The following is a 21,736-nucleotide window of genomic DNA, read 5'->3' as shown; positions in this document are numbered from 1 at the left end:
ATGCACTAAAGCAAAACAAGAGCTTATACACGCTCACGTTATAGTGTTAAACCCAAAAATATACTTTAAAAATACGCAAAACTACGGAGTTTATTTCCTTTCCGGCATAATGCTTGGATAGATAAAGCCTACGCACACCGCGACACCGGATAAATACAAAAGCAAGCAGATGATTGGGTGAACGGTGGCGAACGTGTTTGGAACAGCCTTACGTGAGTGGCCATACGTCAGCCGGGGGCGCTGGCATATAGTTGGAACAGCGTCGTAGTATCAAGAAGATTATTGGGCGAACAAGGTACCAGGCTCTGGAAACTCTTAAAGGGAACTTTGGGAATTATCTTTACTTTGTCACCCAGCCGTATGGGGCAACACAAACATTTAAAATCGCGCCAAAACGCGGAAAAATGTAAACAAACATTCATTTTCGAATGGTGTGATGATGATTAGTTGGTCAACAGTGTTTTATAGTATTTGTTGGGTCGTTACCACAACGCCGAATGTCAAAATTGACCACAATGCCGAAATAACTACGAATTAATTTGTGTGTGTTTCTTAAATGTAACTTAACGCCGAAATACCACAATCAAGTACAACACTTTCATTTGCTAGTTCTCTAGTTGTTGCTTAATTTTATTACTGTTTCATTTCACAAATTTTATAGTTAATTTGTACCCTTCTCTAAGTTAGGCAAGTTGTATGAACGAAAATAATTTATACTGCTCAAGGAAAGCCTAAAATATTTTTTTATAGTTTATTCTGTATTACAAAACAAATTTTAGATTAGTTTGACCCCTTTGACATATGAGCCATTAACTTCTAATGATGTAAACATTTATATGAGTTAATGTTAATAACTTAGTTGTGTACTCAAATTTGATAAATATGAATTTATGATGTATGCTTAGAGACCCCGAAAAATGGTGAAGTGCGAAATTCACGAAATAACGCGAATATTTGATACTTTAAACAAATTTTGTGAGTTTTCTTTGATTTCGACATAGTCGCGAAATTCACGGATTTTCGCGCGAAATTCACGCTTTTCCGCACAAAATAATGTCCTTATGTCGCAAGTTCTATTTATTTGCGCCATCATAAACATAGGCTTGAAATAAACATAGACAAAGACTAGTGCCGTGATATTATCATCTTCGTTTTGACACGTTACTGAAATCCACGTATTTTTATTACTTGTTTACAAGCAGTAAATATTGCCATCGCAAATGATAACGAAATGAAACAAATTTCAAAAATCGATATGTGCGCACTACCAACATAACAAAATTGACTGGCCACAGTTTTCGTGTTTTGAATAATGGTCGTTTCTGCCGCAAGGCACACTGGTGTCAATTTTTCTAACCTAAATTAATCGCATGGAGCTAAGATGGCAGTCATTTTTACGTGCACATATCTATGAGTGTTTACAATTACCGTCCACGTTTTGTGATACAATTGAATTTATGGCTAAGATGCCGAAAACTTCGACAATGTTTGATCGCGAAAGAGAGATGAAATCGGATGGATTTTATATTTTTGATCAGCGGGACAAAATTATGATGTGCAAGTTCTGCAACGTGCGGGTTGATTGGACACACAAAGACACGTGCAAAAAGCATGTGGCAAATGACACACACAAAACAAAACAAAACAAAAAAGACAATTATTTTGTCAAGCAAATTCTACCGTGTCTAAACAAATCTCGATAGTCGACAGTGTGAATAAAAAGGCAAACAAGCTTGAAAGTGCAGAAAACAAGAATTTGTTTCTGATTTTGTTAATATGATGCTGTAAGTTAACATTCCTTTGGAAAAAGCTGATCATCCAGCTATGAGGGAATGGTTTAACACCCAGGTTGAAGGTTAGCCTTATTTATTTAGAAATGTTTTCCCCCTCTAATAAAAGTTCATAAGCATATGTAGGCCTACAATACAATATTATCGATTAACTTACCTTTAGGCCCAACTTACCTTTACTTCAAATAAATATGCAAGTACCTCAGATTAACAAACACATAAATAGGATGGATTGCATTGTGAAATGGTGAGCACACCACAAGATATTTTTGACTGATTGATTGATTGATGGTTTGACTATGTAATCCAGCAGTAATCTTGAAAAGGTTAGGTTAGGTTTGGCTAAGAATTGTTTTGAGTAAATTAGGCCATTAATATTTTCAGCGATAACCTTATAAATGCTACCTATTTATAAGTATATTGTAAGTTATGTATACATTTTAGGTGCTGGGGATTTGCCATCAGCCAACACTCTTAGAGAAACTTATGTCCCAAAAATTGACCAGGCAAATAAGGAAGCAGTAAGGCACACTGTAGAAGACAAACAGATTGTATTCTTGTGTGATGAAACGACAGACAAAGTGGGCCGATGTAAGGCAGAGTCTGCTATTTTGTAGTGCCTATGAAAGATACTGTTGTGTTACACATTTGTGTACCAACCAAACTTGCCTGCAGAGGAGAATTTATAGTATGTACAGTGAGATAGACTCTATAATTGAATTTGGATATTGAAATACTGTGTATTGTAACTTAGGATTTTTAATGGAATATCTCGAATGTTTTTTACTTTTTTAAGACGTGTTTAGTCTTGTAAAGCCCGTGTTTTTTAGTTTTACAACAAATATTTTTTTTTCAAAATGAGACATCACTTTGATACTGTATAAAAAATACTGACTTACAAAACAGTTTTTAAAACTGTACCAAAGTACCATGTGAGAATAAGTATTTTCTTGAGATGATTAGTACCTAGGTATCATATGTGAAGTATTGTAATCAAAAAGTATACCAATGTTAATCAAATGAATCATTTAACGAAGTTTTTACATTTTTCCTGTTTATGTAAAGAAGATTTTCACATACAAAATTTAACAGCTATTTATACAGTAGAACCCTGTTATAATGAATCTGAAGGGAGTAGTTTATATGTTCACTATAGAGGGGAAACTTTATTTCTGGGAAAACTTTTATATTGGCAATACATACTCAAAAGCATAATCTTAACTACACATAGGCCTAAGCCAAGAAAATAACGAATGAAAATACTCAAAGCAACAGTTTTATGAGCAAATCCAGATATTATTTTTAATACACTACACATGTACAAACTTTCTATTAATGGTTCTTCGACATCGGCGTATTTTCCTTTTTTCAGGCGTTTAATACTCTGTGGTGTATTCGAAGCTTGAGAAAGAAGATTGTTCAGCTTGTTTAATATTGTATTTAATGTGGATGTTGCAATTCCCAGTTCCTTTGATATTAACACGTGCGGGACAGTGGGGTTAGAGTCTACCTTTTTAATATGTCCAGTTTATCTCGCACAGAAAATGCCTTACGTTTTTTAACGCGTTTTTCGCCCTTTTTTATGTACATATGTCTTATTGAAGCACATTTGCAGCTTTATACACGAAATTGTTTTTACCGTCAAAAGTAAATAAACGTAAAATAACGAGTCTGGCGCATCAAAGATCACTACGTATCATTTAGTATCGCAGTTGCTAAAGCTGGAATGAAAATTTCTTACTTTCTATGGAAAAAATTAGTCCACAGAGTTCTATCTAGTGGTAGTCTTACGAACCTTACCCGATCAAAATATCTGAAACGTGAACGATAAAAATGAGACGTAAAAATATTGAATTTGCTGCTATAATGTACATACGTATTTGTGTGGCGGTAATTTATGTTTAATTTTGATAACTTATTAAATGTACACGCGTTCGCCCATTCTTTAACTATGCAGGGAAAACTATTTTTTTATTTTCACCAAACTGAGCACCATTTCTGGCTACACGTAGCCTACCGAGGCCACTCGTTTACGACTTGTTTATAATATGAAAAGTGGACAATCGAGTAGCATATTGCGGAGAAAAACGTTAAATGTGATCCAGAATAGACGTTTTGTGAAAATACTTGTAATTATATGAAAATATTTGAGATAAATGTGCATTATGTCGGCAAAATTTGTTCGTGGTACACGGGAAAACGTATCAACATTGACAACAGTTGTGCGCTATATCCAATAAATTAATACATAACCTCACATCATTTTGCCGGGACCGAGACGGCAATTCACAATAAACGGGAATTCATTATAGGCGGGTTCACTATAAACGGGTTCTACTGTAATTGTATTTTTATGTACAATATAACATATTCGTAAACACTGCTTTCCTCATTTATATGTATTTTACACCGCCAATGGCATAATTTTTTTCACTATTTTATGGGGTCTCTACCGATTGCTTATTTTTACACTGATTTTTAGCACCGCTTTTGTAATTTTTTTTTACACCGAAATGAGCTATTTTTATTTACCATTTTCTGGGGTCCCTATGTATGCTACATTATATATGTATTGAAAGCAGAAAAAAAAATGTTGTAAATAGAATTTGAATTATTTAATATTAAGTTGACTAGGTGAGTATCGAGAATCGAAGGATTTTTTAAGGAATCGCTAATCGGTAGGAGTATGCAAAATTCACATTTGCGATAAAATGATTTTTCACGTGAATTTTGACATTTTAAAGCGAATAATCACGAATTTGCAATAAAATCATTTTTACGCGAATTTTTACAGTTTAAAACGAATAAACCCGATATCCACATTATAGGATACTATTTTTACGCGAATCTTAAGGTTTGAAAACAGATAAACCCGATATCCATAACTATTTGATTAAACTATGTTAAAAATACGTACTTCTGACGAAGTCCGTAACGTAGGCCTAACCTGGTGCAGAATTAGTAAATCAACACGGCCGCCATAATTCAACTAGAGTACGATGCGCTGCTTCCTCTCACACGCGAACATGTGACAATGTTTTTACGTTTTTAGTATTTATGGTAAGAAAAACGGTGTAAACATGTATAGAGGCGAAATTGAATGTTTTGAATAACTTGAACGATGTAAGCAAAGACGTGAGTATAGTTTGATACACTTGTACACAAAACATCAAACAAATACGCAGTAGCTACACAACACGTCGTTACTCGCTGAGCTCACACAATGATGCAATCAGCAGCAGCAGTGCAGCTGGCTGCTGGCAGCCGGTAGGCTGCGCGCGCAGTCACGCTCACGCACCTCACACGAAGTCACAACAAAACAAAGCTGTTTACGGCCGTGCCCGCGCGTGGTTGAATACGACAAACTTATAAACGGTATGAATTGAACTTGCGTGGCGTGGTAGTTGTGCTCTAATACTTACGTGGCGTAAGCCTACATACTTATCCGAAGTAATAAATACTTTAACAAAAAAGTGTTAATTTACCGTAATTACTTTTGTTGACAAAAATGCCGAAACCTGCTACAGTAAGTATTTAAATAAAAATTGAGAAATGACTTCATACTTCTCCAAATACTGGACATTCAATTTCAATTATACCTTTTTAATGTCATCTTTTTTAATATTAAGTAGTTAGTATTTGGTGTGTATTAAGTGTGAAAACAATTTTCATGACACTTGAGATATGAAATTCGTATTACTGTTATCCATTTTGGTAGTCAAAATAACGTCCCTTTCAGAGAAAAATAACACCGATTTTCCAGAAAAATAACCTCAAATTCTGTGAATAAATAAACACGAAAAGTGCATAGTGCATACCCCTACTAATCGGGTATCGGAATCGAATATTTTGGAATCATCCCATCCCTACATAAAACTATTAACTTTCACACCTGCATTGTGTGAGGTTTAACTTCTCATAAATTTAATATGTGGTTGCCAAATACACTTTAAAATGTATTAAGTTTACAAAGTGTAAATCAAAGATAATTAATCTTTGATTCTACTTCACTTTTCCTAAAAATTAAAGTTAATTAAGAACTGCAAAAAACTAGGTTCAAGTTTTGTTAGAACATATTCTATTTTTACATGCTTTATATTAGCTTCACCTGTATGTTTGTTTGTCTGTCCGTCTGTAACTCTTTCGACTAAGAGTGAGTGGCTCATCACTGTAAAATGTCCCACCCATTTCATTACGTTCGTTAGCCGAGCGGTCTAAGGCGCGCGACTTCTGTGACGTCAGCTTTCGGATTCAGCGATCGTGGGTTCTACTCCCGGCCATGCAGAAAAAAAAAAATGTTCCCCCCCCCCCCCCCCCCCCCCCCCGGTAAATTCTATGATTATATCCATACATTAACTGTAAATGATTCGGAGAGACTTTACCATTTCTTTGTGACGTTGCAACTCCAAATAGTTATCTCAGATGGTAATAGGTAGTGTCGGTAACTCATTTCCCTATGATAATTATACATAAATATAGTTTAAAAAACTAAAGAAACATGCTTTTAAAGATTATCAAACTAAAAAGTTAAAAATAATTTTAAAATTTAATTTATAACAATAGTATATACGCAATACTAGTATAAATGAGAAAAAAGCACGGGGCGCTTAATATACAAAAAATATGGCACAAAGCGCCTCAAGATTTTTTCTCATTTATACTAGTATTGCTTATATACTATTGTCATAAATTAAATTTTAAAATTATTTTTAACTTTTTAGTTTGATAATCTTTAAAAGCATGTTTCTTTAGTTTTTTAAACTATATTTATTTTAAAAGAGTTTTGCAAGCAGTAAATAAAAAATATACATAATTGACAGATTTATTTAAATTAATATAAACATTTATGAACTAAATCATTTCTTAATACCGTGTTTTATCGCATAATGGTCGCGCGTGTGTAATCGTCGCAACCATATTTTAGGCTGTCAAAATTGGGATAAAAAAAAACTTCACGTGTAAACGTCGCATGATGTTTTTGGTTCCGCTAGTAGATGCCAAGCGCTTTGTGTAGGTATCTTTTCCGTATAAAACGATGTATTTTAAAGTAGAAATCTAATATTTATTAGGTCATTACCACTTAATAAATTAACGGAAAAATACAAAGTTGTTTGACGTGTAAATTTTCTTATAAAGACGTTTTTAAAAGTTATTTCCTTTACCTGATCGTCTGCGTCGCCGCGGTGTAGGTATAATCTAAAATTTAATTTCGGTCATTACCACTTATTTATTTAATTAACAGAAATACAAAGTTGTCCGACGTGTAAATTTTCTTTTATAGACGTTTTTAAATGGTATTTCCTTTATCTGATTGTCTGCGTTACCGCGGCGTGCCGCTTATAAAAATGTAGCCAGCGCATCATTCATGTTTGGTTATGTTGCTTCCCGTATAGATCGCGCGCACGTAGTCTAATATCGATATCTCGCAGATTGGATGCAACGCGCGCTCTCTGTCAGGTGCCGAGTTAACTACATTTGATAGCCTGCATTCTTTCATGGCAAGTGTGTAGCATTGCAAAAAGGGTCATAAGAATATTAAGAATAAGTTTGATGTGAAGGATATTTTTTTTTGTTTATATAGAAAACAGTTCAGAGCTGTTAAGAATTGTTATTAATTACTTTGGTTAAATTTCATGGAAAGCCTTAAAATACTTATTTCCTTGAGATACTTAATTATAAATTTGAGGGTTAACTCTAGTTCATAATAATTAATGTTAACATTTGATAATTAATGTCAGTAATTAAAGCAGTATAGATTATAATTTTACAGGACATCATTTTTAAACAAAAGTTTTTATATGAATTTCAACTTTGTTTACTAAATTTTTAACATTGTATTTGAATTTTTTGGGTAATTTTATATTCTATTGGACATTGCTAGTGTAATATTTTGAGAATAGTCTGGAAGGTACAGAAGGAAGAGCGGACAGGCGCGACACTCTGGCGCCAGAAAGCTATTTTTCACTTTGTAAATGCGTGTTTGGGATTTACGCGTCACGTTGTACGCACAGCTGTAGCGACCGTCTGGAAGGGTCTCTGGAGGCTACCACTAGCCAGCCAATCAGGGCGAGTCCTGGCGTGGTGTGATGCGCTCGGCCGAAATTCCTTATTTGGGCATGTTGATGAATGCTGTACTGTGATTGGTCAGTTGGCCCACGGTGTTGCCTCCCTTGTTTTCACCTATACAAGGGAAGGTAATCTCGTCGACCAAGTCACTTGTTGCTCGATCGTCGCCGAACTCGGTCGCATCGTCGGCAAGTCACGAAACAAATGAAAAATTATTAAGGGACAATTTAACGCCTAGGGGCTGGGGCCACGCCGTAGTTTTTTAACCTAATTTCATTTTTTTTTCGGACTATGTATTAGAAATTTAGGCCCTAGGCGTCGGCATCGGCCCGACTCGTGTGATTTCGGTCCGCGATCAACGGTACCTTGAGTTAGGTAATTAACCAAGGGACATTACTAAGTTTTTTTTCTTCTTCTTTGGCGAGTGACAAGACTCCTCGACCATCAACGGCAATATGTATGGTGCTGTGGTATGTATTTGGACCTCATCCTATCAAAATTCCAAGATATCGTTAAAATTCGTATAAGAAAAGACAAAAACTGTACAAGTAACGAAGTTTTTCTAATTAAATTCATTTGTAAAATTGTGTATTGAAGCCATGTAACGATGAGAAAAAACATTTTTTTTAAAGAAATAAACAAAGATAATTTAATAAACTCTTTTATTTCCAAATAAAGCAGAACCTCAGGAACATTGTTTGTTTTGTATTGTTACGTTTCTATGTGTGGTTAGCCGGGCAAAAAACATACAACGTAACAACATGGCGCCCAACGTGGGGCACGAATTTAGACACTGCCTGATGATAAAAGTAAACATTCGGAAAAACAGTAAAAACTTATCAAGTAAAAGCCAATCATGTCTAAATTAACTGTGGCAATACTTTTTGGAACATCGGCAAAATTATAACTTGTGAACGAGTGATTCGAGAGTGGATCGTGTGATCTTCGCGTCGTACTTGTAAACATCAACAAACGAAAACGAGCGTGAGAAGCCAGCATTCACCGTTTAACAGCGCGGGACATCGTGGGAAAGGAATGCGACGAGAACTACATTTTAGAACATCGTAGAACAGCGCTTCGCAGAACATCGTGGGACACGATTCCAGCAACATAGATCATCTCGGTACTTCGCGGGACAACGAGGGATGAATCGCCGGAAACAGCAAGTCTAAATTGGACAGAAACTTACATTTTTATGGTCTAAATTTTGTATTTGTGGTTATCATTGTTAAAGTTTTTTTTTTAATGTGTTTTTAAAGGGTTGTTTACGTTTTTTGGTCATTTATAATTGTAAAACCAAAAGAAAAATGAGTACAGACAGTCAGGAGGACCTTGCGGGTTTTCCTGAAACTTCAGGAATGTCCGATCCTAATTTGAATATTGAATTAGTGCAGGAGCAGTCGGAAAATATGGAACAGCCTGCAAATGGTAGTCCAGTAGAGGTTATGGGGGGGTCAGGTATGTCTAATCAAATGTTAGAAAAATTAATGATAATATGTCACAAGGGATGCATAACATGTCACAAAGTCAGATTGAATTTAGACATATAATGTCACAAGGTCAGATTGAATTCAGACATATAATGGAACAAAAATTAGATGCCAATGAAAAAAAATTAACCAATACATTTGAGAGCCGATTTGATGCACTTAGGAATGATCTTAATGAACAGATCTCTTCCTGTATATGCAAAGTAAATAATTGTGAAGTGCAGATAGAGGCGGTACAGTCTAGGTTAAACACTTGTGAAAATATAGTGGGCCAAGTTCAGGAAAATTTGACGCAAACTGGTAAAATAGTTCAGGAACATAGTAATAAAATTTCCGAACTTGTACAACATAATGAAGGTGTACAAAACAAAATAACCAAGAATCAAGGGGATATCACAAATTTGCAGTTAAAAGTAACTGAGAATTCCCAAAATATCTATTACAATGAAAAGAAAATTCGGGAAGTCAAGGAGAATTTTGAGGCTAATGTTGAACAAATATTTACAGAAAATTCAAAAATAAATAACCAGTTAGAGAATTTCAGGGATGATGTGGGTAGAGAGTGTTTACAAAAAATGGAGGAAAAGTTGAGTAAGATTCGAGGGGATGGACAGGGTAATACTAGAAGTTCAGTTTTAACTGTAGACGAAGTAAACACTTTCGAAAAAACAGTGCCTAAATTGTTTGGTGATGACCGAGGGGTCACTCCGATACAATTTGTAACCAAATGTGAGAAAGTAGTTAACTATTTTGGTGGTTCGGATGAGCAACAGGTAGGATTGTTTATCACTAAATTGGATGGTGTTACATTGCAATGGACAATACATAAGAAGAATGAATGGAAAACATTTAAAAAAAAAAAAAAAAAAAAATTATATATTTGCCAGTTGGGTATGTATTTTTTTTAGAATAATTCAATGAAACATTATTATGAACAATCAGCTGTGCAATGTTTAAAGTATTTTTATGTTGATTTTGTAAACAAATTAAGGTCATCAAGAATTTTATCATGTTGGACTAGTGAACTATAGTGAACATTTTGCATATTTTTGAAAGATTAGTAGAGGAAAAGCTGAGTAATATTAGAGGGAATGGACAGGGTAACATTAGAAGTTGTTTCTTTGGGATGAAATATAGGAAAATTTTGTGTCAACAGTTTTGAAGTGATAATGTTGTCAATGTTTTGTTGGTGCAGATATGAGGAGTGGAGATATTGGTGAATTTGTGAGTTAAAGTGGTTATTTCATGGGATTTGAGGAGTTTATCATAAGCAGCAGAGAATTAGAGTAACAGCGGTTTTTAAGGGATTTTAAAGGAAATAATTTGTTTTGAGGTTATTTGTCGTCGTCGAAGTTGAAGTTTTTGTATTTGTCGTCGTTTAAGGTGGTCGTGGAGACGTAATTCCTGGAGTTGAAGATTTGTTGTCGTCATCTAGGTTTCTGCCAAGGTGTAAGTTTTTGAAGATGTTGAAGTTTTTGTGTTTATTCATCGTCGTTGAGATAGTCATGGAGACGTAATTCCTGGAGTTTAAGTAAGTTGTTCAGAGTTTTTTGCTGTTATTGAGGATTCTTCGTTGACCAGGGGGTGTCTGCTTGAAGCTTGTAGAGAAACCAGTTTCAAAGTTATTTGTATTTTGCACTGATGAGAGGGAGATAACCGTTTGTGAAGAATTGTTGACACTTTGTAGTAAGAGAGATGTTTTCAAATTTTTGGCTTTTTGACAAGGAATTAATATTGCAATATTTAAGAAACAGTTTTTTGAATTTATATATAAACAAATATTTTATATTAATTTTTCAATGTTTGGGTTATAATTTTGTAAATTTGTTTTAAGGATTTATAATATGAAAAGTCATGGTTTGCTATTATTGTGTCAAGATTTGCATTTCTAATGTTGATGTTAATTTGTTACATTTGTTTACACTTTTGTTATGGTATGTTATTTCTTTTGTTTCAACAATTTACACTTTTGTACTTTTTGATTTAATTTTGCAAATTAAATCAAAAAGTAGGGGGGGTTATGTAGCATAGCAAAAAGGGTCATAAGAATATTAAGAATAAGTTTGATGTGAAGGATATTTTTTTTTGTTGATATAGAAAACAGTTCAGAGCTGTTAAGAATTGTTATTAATTACTTTGGTTAAATTTCATGGAAAGCCTTAAAATACTTATTTCCTTGAGATACTTAATTATAAATTTGAGGGTTAACTCTAGTTCATAATAATTAATGTTAACATTTGATAATTAATGTCAGTAATTAAAGCAGTATAGATTATAATTTTACAGGACATCATTTTTAAACAAAAGTTTTTATATGAATTTCAACTTTGTTTACTAAATTTTTAACATTGTATTTGAATTTTTTGGGTAATTTTATATTCTATTGGATATTGCTAGTGTAATATTTTGAGAATAGTCTGGAAGGTACAGAAGGAAGAGCGGACAGGCGCGACACTCTGGCGCCAGAAAGCTATTTTTCACTTTGTAAATGCGTGTTTGGGATTTACGCGTCACGTTGTACGCACAGCTGTAGCGACCGTCTGGAAGGGTCTCTGGAGGCTACCACTAGCCAGCCAATCAGGGCGAGTCCTGGCGTGGTGTGATGCGCTCGGCCGAAATTCCTTATTTGGGCATGTTGATGAATGCTGTACTGTGATTGGTCAGTTGGCCCACGGGGTTGCCTCCCTTGTTTTCACCTATACAAGGGAAGGTAATCTCGTCGACCAAGTCACTTGTTGCTCGATCGTCGCCGAACTCGGTCGCATCGTCGGCAAGTCACGAAACAAATGAAAAATTATTAAGGGACAATTTAACGCCTAGGGGCTGGGGCCACGCCGTAGTTTTTTAACCTAATTTCATTTTTTTTTCGGACTATGTATTAGAAATTTAGGCCCTAGGCGTCGGCATCGGCCCGACTCGTGTGATTTCGGTCCGCGATCAACGGTACCTTGAGTTAGGTAATTAACCAAGGGACATTACTAAGTTTTTTTTTTCTTCTTTGGCGAGTGACAAGACTCCTCGACCATCAACGGCAATATGTATGGTGCTGTGGTATGTATTTGGACCTCATCCTATCAAAATTCCAAGATATCGTTAAAATTCGTATAAGAAAAGACAAAAACTGTACAAGTAACGAAGTTTTTCTAATTAAATTCATTTGTAAAATTGTGTATTGAAGCCATGTAACGATGAGAAAAAACATTTTTTTTAAAGAAATAAACAAAGATAATTTAATAAACTCTTTTATTTCCAAATAAAGCAGAACCTCAGGAACATTGTTTGTTTTGTATTGTTACGTTTCTATGTGTGGTTAGCCGGGCAAAAAACATACAACGTAACAAGTGTATACTACGACACGTTAGTTCACGTCAGATTCAAGTGGCTTGCGTTCGCGTTAACGGGTTTTGGTTTTTCTATTTAAAGTTGAAGAAAGGTTTTTGTTTAAGGAATTATTAATATAGATTGTTTGGCGTGCTATTGTATACTCCACCTTTTTTTAAAAATAAACGTACTTTCCATGAACGGGTTTTGTTTTTATGAATAACTTTACCTAACAAATAATTTTTTTTTTCCGCAGAATCGTCGCACCCCTACTTTTCAAACTTGATTTTAGAATAAAATGTGCGATGATTATGCGAGAAAACACGGTAGTAGGTTAGTACAAATTATGTTATGGTCTCTTCAGGTTGTACGAAATCACAAATCTGGCAGCAGCTCCACCGACCAGGCATCCACGTTGGCCCCCAGCAGCGAGAGGCACCGCTTCAGCGCAGGCATGATGACACGGGTGATGTAGTAGGGAGTGTTCACTCGCAGGCCGGGATCTGCCAGCAGGTCGCGGGGCGAGCGCACCAGGCGTATGAGCGGCACCGCCGGCGGCCCGCTCACGATCACGTACGGCACGCGCTCCCCCACGCGCGGCTCTGCACGCGGGTCTGTCTCGAGCCAGCGTCTGCAACGGGTTGTCATTGCTCCTGCCACCTCGCCAACTACTGCAACCAGCCTCAGTTGCTTGCCGATCCGAACAAACATACAGTCAAACCTCATTAATACGAATCCGCTTAGTACGAAATTCCCGTTTATGCGAAGTACTTTCACAGTCCCGGAAAATTAAGTATGATTTCCTATGTTATTCAGTACTTTTAATACGAAATACGGTTAATATGAATTACGAAGTTGTTTTGATCCCTCAAGTAGCTGCTAACGTGTATAAGTAAACGGTTAATACGAATTTCACCGCCGAAGTCTAAAGTAAATCGTCTTCATAACCGTCATGTAAACAAACGTTTCTCCAAAGATAAATGTATGTATCCTACAGCGCAAAATGGTCGAAAAACAAGATGAAAAGTTCAACTCTAGTGGCGATGTTAGTAACTAAACTAGAAAAGATGCCATGTTGTAAACGGAAAACGAAAAGGAAAGAACTCTATACCTTATTAATATTAGTCGTCGAAAGTGTGCATACGTAGAAGTTTAAACAATGGAAAATATCAGAACTTTTTTCAGTTCTGATATTTTCCATTGTTCACGCACGTGTATCTTAACCTCAATTTTGAGTGTTTGTTGTTTTGTAATATGACTGCGAAACGTAAACACAACGAACTTACACTGCAAGTTAAAGTTAAAATTATCGAAGAAGTAGACAATGGAGAGAGAACGAAAACTGAAATTGCAAGAGAATTTAACATCCCGCAATCGTCGTTTTCGACAATATTAAAAAATCGTGAAAAGATTGAATCGGCTTTTGCGAGTTCGTGCAGATTATCAACAAGAAAACGAATGCGGGGCCCAAAACATCATGAAATGGAAGCTACATTGTTGCAGTGGTTTTAAGAAATGCGTGCAGCAAACTTGCCAATTTCTGGACCTATGATTCAGAAGAAGACAGACTACCTAGCATTGAGGTTAGGAATTTGAGACTTCAAGTTCAGCAATGGTTGGCTACAACGGTTTAAGGATCGCAACAATCTTGTTGGCAGAACTATGTGTAGGGAGTCGGCAGCAGTATATATGACCAAAGTTAAATGTGGTAAACAATGCCTATAAGAAAAAGATAGTGCAAACCAGAATTGATGCTTTTTTTTAAACCAAATGTTTGAATTGAAAATGTGTCATGAATGCAAGTTTATTGAAGTTTGTATTATGATTTATTCTTTAAGTGTTGCATTGTGTTTGTTTTCTTCAGTGTTTACATATTATCATGCATGTAGTGAAGCCAGCTTATACTACCAACGGTGTGTATAATTTTCTTTATAATTGTAAATATAGGCATTTAAAGTTCAATAAATTTTTTTTTTGTCATGATATCCCAATAGTTTGGTTAATACAAACCCTCGTTATTACAAAGTGCTAAAATATGGTCCCTTCAGGTTTGTAATAATGAGGTTTGACTGTACTAATATTATCTTTGAAAGATTTGTGCAATGAGAGTGCATGACTTGATGTAAGTTTTTGGACATATGCCATTACAATGGCGTATGTCCAAAAACTTACATCAAGTCAAATATACTAAGTCAACCATATCATTCATATCAAAAAAAATTCACTTAACACCACAACTTTTATTTTACAAACAGACCAACTTTGAACTGAAAAAAAAAAAAGTTTTGGGCTAGTTAGGGATGGGTACAATCCAATTTATTCCCGAATCTATATCCGAGATTACCGAACCTCTAATTTGAACCGGAATATCCGAAAACACAATGCTAGGCCATTATTTTTTATGAGATGGTTCACAAAATATCAAAATGAACACACTGTCAATTGTTTATAGGATAGTACGGGTCAAAGTCAAAATGAAAACTAATTTTCTTTGACTGTCTTCGGGGTAACCCCATCCCGCGCCTTCGAAGATTCTGAATATTTTTTTTTTAGAGCAGAATACATTAATATTTGAATTTAACGCAATTGATTGGGACCATAATTGTTTTTATTCTAAACACACAATTTTAACGTTCCCAATCCAGCCCACTCTTACCCTAAGTACTGTTGATTCAAAGGTTTTAAAATGCAAGCTACATTGAATGTGTGTGTAGGCATGAGATTTCAGAGGTTGGCTAACCTGGCCAGCTGCAAAGCAGGGACACAAGCCCCAGGGCGGTACCCCGCCCGGCCGCGGTACTCGCGTGCGAACACCAGGTCGTGTATGTTGGCACGTCCCTGCACCAGCTTGTCCCACTGCCTACACACGTAGCGCTTCACCAAGCTCACATCCCGCGTGTCAAACAGCACACGCAGTGACTTTTCCAGCATCTACACAAACACACTTTCAAAAACCATGGAATCCAAGTTCAGGTCATTACGTCCCTTTACACTGCTCTTCAAAATTATGACTTTTAACTATGCCTCATACAGCCAAACTCTTGACAGCATCATTTACATACTATACAGGCAGTTATTAACATGATAGAAATAAGATCAAAACAAACTGATCAATGGTTAAAAATCTTAACACTTAACTTTAAATAATTTATTGTTAAATGGCATTTGCTGAAAACCTGATTGATAGGGCATATTCAAGTTTAACTATGTATATATGGCTTAGGGTAGACAAGTTTAATGCTGATACGTTGAAACCAAACAAACAGAAAGCAGAAAAATGTGCTTTAAATGGTCGGCTCCATCCTATTTGCTGAACATGACAATTGTTTAAATAACTTATTATTTGAATGGTCAACTATCTAAACCATCTAAAATATTGATTTTCTTGTAATTTATTTTCCTCGCAACAAGAACTCCTAACATTAATCACATAACATTATATAATTTTTTTGAACTTAAATTTAAATTGTGCTATTTACCATGCATAATTTTTACATACAGACAAATGCAGGGTGCTTTTTTAGACACAAAAATTTTCAGCCTAGTACTTTATGTTTGGAAGGAAATAAAGAAAGAAAAAAAAAGTTGTACTTTTTGCTTTGGAAATTACAGTTGAATTCTAAAGAAGTCATTTTAATGGCCATATATGAACTCATTCAATTTCCATTAGGGTAGTGGAAGGACATGCTTACGTTTATCAATATGATCAATATGTGTAAATATTAGGCAGAAAAAATGTAGAAAAGAGACAGCAGAGGTGTATATTAAAATCTTATTGAGGATGACCAAAAAATATTCTTAGTCCTAGAAGTGGTAACTCAATTCCTTGTAAAATTGACATATACAGTGCAGCATTGCAGTATACAAGCCTTTTCTACTAATAAAAGTGTTACTAAGAATGGGTTAGGTTGCCAGTATATTTTATTCTAAAAGTATAATTATTTAATAATCATGTTTCTTCTGTCATATTTTTAACTTTGTTTTGCTACTTATATTTACCTAATATTAGTGTAATGAGTTTTTTCTATTATTTATTTAAATTTGAATATTGTATTATAATTATATATTATGTTTTTATTAGAATGCAGATGTTGCATAATGATTCTAGAACAAGGGACTGTGTCTAGGGTGATGTGTAGAAAGAGAGAGGCATAAGAGGCCTGGAAGTGCAAGTGAGAAAGAAACAGTGATTCCCCAGTAAGAGAGAGACTGTAACGATATCTCGTCACTGCGTGGGAACTGGAGGAGAGCTACTCTCCCACGGTGTTGGAGAGAGAAGGAGAAAGTTAATCCCCTGTTTCTATGTATGAAAATGGTTTTCAGTGTATATGTTCTGTGTTCTGATTGGCTTGTAATTGTTAGTGTGAATGAAGCATGTGTGTGATTGGTCGGCGAGGTCATGTGACTGGCCTCCCTGCGTGAAGGACACAGTGACATGATCTCACCAGTCGTCTGTCGATCGCTGCACCAGGAGGGCGCGTTCGATGGCTTCACACAAAATATGTAGTTTTGAAAGTGATTGGATTCGGTTGTTTCGTCTTTCGGACATAAAACTCTCAAATGAAAAAGAAAATATTTTTATTTCATTAAACAAACCGTAATAACAGCCTATGCTTGAAATAGGTGCAGATATTTTTGTGGATGCCGAGGATGCCTGTCACGTATCTATATGAGGTTAATTAATGATTTCAGATTAACTAGCATGGTACTTAAGTGTAATGCATATAAATTTATTATTGATTATGTTGTACGCTGAAATAGGATGCTGGACTAGTAGCCGAAATGGCATCCTGCGAAACGCAAATATAATGTATAAATTATTTATTTGTGAAAATATTTTCGCAGCAGCTCCGCACCTTGGCCACAACAGGGCAGCCATCCCTGCGTACAGTCTCAATTCCCTTGGCATCATACGTCGGCTGCTCCTGGCTGGGGCTCTCGTAAGCGTACCCCACGTAGCGTTTCTTAGTCTGCAAAAAAGGAACAGAGCACTGCACATCATCTGAAACACAGGAGCACAACAATAAAACAATCATGCAATTTAAAAGAGCTAGTGAACCATTTACATATTCCAAACGAACAAGGAAAAGAAGTATGCAATTATTAGCACTAAGAAATGAGAATAAAAAAGGGGAATTGAAACCAAACAATTATGGACAATTCTCGAACCATCCTGGCACTTTAAGAAGTATTAATAAAAATATTTTTTTTTTATAAAAAAAAAAAAGAAAGAAAGATGATACAAGATAACTCTGATTAGACTTTTCCAAGGGACTGTCTTCCAAAAGTCTTAGGTGGGAAAAAAAAAAACACAATTTTTTTCTCTTCAATAGATTTTTAAAAGTATACATGAATAAATTGATAAATGGTAATGCTTTCTTAAGATAACTAAGGTGAATACCTATAAAACAACATAAAGTTAAAATTTTAGGGGTGTGCGGGAATAGCTTTTTGTACTGCGGGAAATATTCGGGAAAAATAAATTATTCCCGTGGGAAATGGGACGGGATGATTAAATAAAAAAAAAATATATTTATATATAATACTAGCTGCCCGACCCGGCTTAGCACGGCTATACTAATGGAAAAAGAATTATGCCACATCTCCCATTTACAGTAATGGTAAATAATAAAAAATTCCGTGAAAATTTATTACAATGCTGTATAATGTACCGATGGTTTCCCGACTCGTGCACGCAACATAAAACTGATGTACCCGTACTTCGCTACGGCAGTCTACAGGCAGATCACTCTTGCGCCGCTCATAATACATGCCCCTCGTTGTGGGTACGCCACTGCCGCGCGATGCCTGTTGCCATGGAGACGCAGAAGGCATGAACAATGCAAAATACTGTTCTCATGCAGACAAAGTACCCACTGTTGCCTGGTTTTAACCACCTATGCTATGGGATCTAATTTTCGGAAAATGTCATCCTGCGTAACATAAGGAACATTACTGTGAAGTTTCAAGTCTGTAAAATATATATACTTGAAAAAAAAAGGGCAATTTTTGATATTTAAAGTACTTGCAAAATTTCAACGGTGATGAGGACTGCACTAACAATGAAATAGCCGTTGCCATAGAGACGAATGAAGCATCAACAAAGCAACAGCCGTTGCCATGGTGATTTCCTACCAAAAACTGGAAATAAAAAAAAAAATTTAGGGGTAGACTACCCCTAACATTTAGGGGGATGAAAAATAGATGTTGGCCGATTCTCATAGATACCGGATAAGCACAAAAAATTTCATCAAAATCGGTCAAGCCGTTTCGGAGGAGTATGGCAACGAAAACTGTGACACGAGAATTTTATATATTAGATGAGATGTCCATTTAAACGTTTCTTGCAAAGTTAGTTGTTTTAGGCTGCTATTTCTTTTGTCTGCTTCACTTGCCCTTTTTTCAGCGGCGACTTCATATTTTTTAGCATCCTCAAATTATTTTTTTATAGAGGGATGTTTATTGAGATGTCTTAGTAATCCAGACATGCTACCATGCTCGCATCTCAAAAATTTTTCACACGAGAGACACTTTGCCAGGGATTTACTGTCTGTCAGACGTTCAAAATACTTTCAAACACCTTTAGGTTTACAAGTAACAGGCTGATCTGTTGCGACCTCCATTATTTGTAGGCTGCTAGTTTGTTTTAATATATAACGGCATCGAAAATAGGAACAGATACTTTGCACAAGCCTTAATAACGTAACGTCAGCCGACAAAGCCCGCCAAACTTAACAGTAAACAACTATGTATTTTTTTCTCCCAAAGCAAAATAATAGATGTTTAGATACTCGTGAGCAGTGGTGTAAAACTATGTGATTTCATATTTTTCAAAGTGCCAATACAGTTCTGTACATCGCCACTGCTATCAAGTAATGAGAACGGTTACGCTTCATTATGTAACGCAAGTCTAGTATTTCTTATATATCTGGCGAAAAGGTTGGATTGCGCATCTGTTTTGTTTGTGTCTAAGGACACAGTGGTTTTAGGTTAAGTATTCAATGGTGATGATACGTAACGTTATATTTGACTAGTTATGTATCTTGCAAATTTGTACCCTTGAAGAAATATATTTATGAACGCATACAATATTTAAGGTACTCCATGTACAATTTTTTTTATTCCAATTAGATATGTGTAAAAGATTATCATAATTCACTGCACACCACAGCTGTCGCTACGATCGGCATACGTTTAAAAGATGCTTTGAGTTTAAATAGTATGGAAACCCTTCAAAAATGTACGAATCCATAAAATATATTGTTGTAAAAACAGTTTGAATTGATAGAAAACATTTTCACATGATTAGTAAACATTTGTAAATTTTTAAACAATTTCCCGAAGAATTCGGGAGTAATAAAATTCCCGCCCGGCATTTCGGGAAGCCTATTTTCCAGACTTTTTTCCCGAAGCGTCGGGATCCCGCACACCCCTATTAAATTTCTAATTGAAAATTTTTTTCCCCTTGTTTATATGGTTGAATAAGAACGTACAAAAAATTACACGAGTGTCCCGTTATAGCGAGGTGTCACGGTTCCGGGTTTGATCCTCGCTATACCCGTGTCCTCGCTATAACCGAATTTGACAAATTTTGGCCCCCAAAAAATAAAAATCAACTGAAAATAGCATAAAAATTGTGTTTAAACCTGTATAATTGGAAAATAACAGGTTATATTAATGAAATCTTAATTTCTGTGAGCAGATGTGTGAATTCTCTTTAAAACGATACCCCATAAATACGGATGCGCTCACCGATTGCGTCAAAATAACCAGAATACCCTACCACGCCACGTAAGTATAGCATCTCAGCCCGCGGCCGACGCAGCATTGTCCTGCTATCTACCATCGACGCGGGCTGTCTGCTGGCGGCCATGTTGGTTCGGGATGTAGCTAACAGGTGGTGCTAAAGTAGCGCAACAATTTAATTCCTTACAAAAAAGCAGGAGTGCGGCTGCGGCAACGCATGTACGACTCAAACGAAATAGTCGCTGGAAAACTATACTTTTTTCATTTAAAGAAACCTGTCAACTTTTTTAGAAAATAAATTTTGGATTAAACTCAAACAGGGTGTCTACCAGATCTAGTAAATGAAATTCCCTGATTTTTCCAGGTTTTCCAGGTCTAAAACTGAATTTTTCCAGGTTTTCTTTAACACAATTACGACATTCCACGAAACTGAAAAAACTACGTAACAATACATTGATGGGTTTCAAAGTATTTCAACTTACTTAAATTAGTAAAAATATTACCTTATTCTAGACGTGGCCAAAGTGACTCAATTGATGGCAAATAAAACATGCTGCTACAAATATTTCACACACAAAAAACATTAGTAAAAGGAAGCTCCCGTCAATTTCGCAGTGACTCAACTTTTGCGTCTATAGCACTTGCTTCAGAACAACCAAATCCAACACTTGAGCCTTCTTAAACTGCAATGCCTTAATCTCCTCTTCAACTCTTATTTTTTCTGCCTTCTTCTTGTCTGTAGCTTCCTTTTCTTTTTGTTTTGTTTGCAGGGCTTCCTTACGCCTACAACTAGCATTTCTTACATACTGTAACATGGTCTTGATGATATCAACATGCTCTACACCTCCAGAACGTTGAACAAAGTCATACACTTGTCTTTGTGCAATCAGTGTTTCTTCCTGCAAGTTTTCAGCCAGCAGATTAGAATTCACTGAGCATACACAAGTGATCAAGGCGAGAAAAAGACGAGAACAGTGCTTCAGAATCTTGCGAGGAACATACCAACTGATATGATCACTCAATGTTATCAGCTTCTTGTCCTGATAGCCACCTGTTTCGAAGACAACATTCTAAACTGTACTTCACATGCTGTTTCCTCACACCCGAATTTAAAGCCATAGACATACATAAGCAGGAAATTCCTTTGGTAAGTTTGTACTTCAGGGGACTTTTGTCTTGAAGTTTTTTTACCATAACCTTTGGACAAGTCCTAACATCATTTTTCAGTAACAGGACAGACTTTTCTGGTACTTTTTCTTTCTTCATGGCATGGCATACTGCATAACCCAACTTGATATTGTTAGCAGTAAATAGATTTTCCTG

At 35.7% G+C, this 21,736-nt stretch overlaps 1 protein-coding gene across 2 annotated transcripts in view; it reads right to left on the bottom strand.

Annotated features, from left to right (window-relative positions):
- The window catches only part of LOC134542336 (uncharacterized), a 178,061-nt gene that overhangs the window by 9,275 nt on the left and 147,050 nt on the right, over positions 1–21,736 (bottom strand). For both annotated transcript variants that reach the window (XM_063386486.1, XM_063386487.1), the window contains 3 exons: positions 17,524–17,637; positions 15,408–15,598; positions 13,071–13,298 (listed from right to left, as the gene is read on the bottom strand). In XM_063386486.1, the coding sequence (XP_063242556.1) occupies positions 13,071–13,298; positions 15,408–15,598; positions 17,524–17,637 (533 nt within the window). The remainder of the gene's footprint in view (positions 1–13,070; positions 13,299–15,407; positions 15,599–17,523; positions 17,638–21,736) is intronic.

The sequence above is a fragment of the Bacillus rossius genome (assembly GCF_032445375.1).
Source record: "Bacillus rossius redtenbacheri isolate Brsri chromosome 4 unlocalized genomic scaffold, Brsri_v3 Brsri_v3_scf4_2, whole genome shotgun sequence".
Classification (NCBI taxonomy): Eukaryota; Metazoa; Arthropoda; class Insecta; order Phasmatodea; family Bacillidae; genus Bacillus; species Bacillus rossius.
Note: the sequence above shows the minus strand (reverse complement) of the source record. Positions and strands in the feature narration are given on the sequence as shown.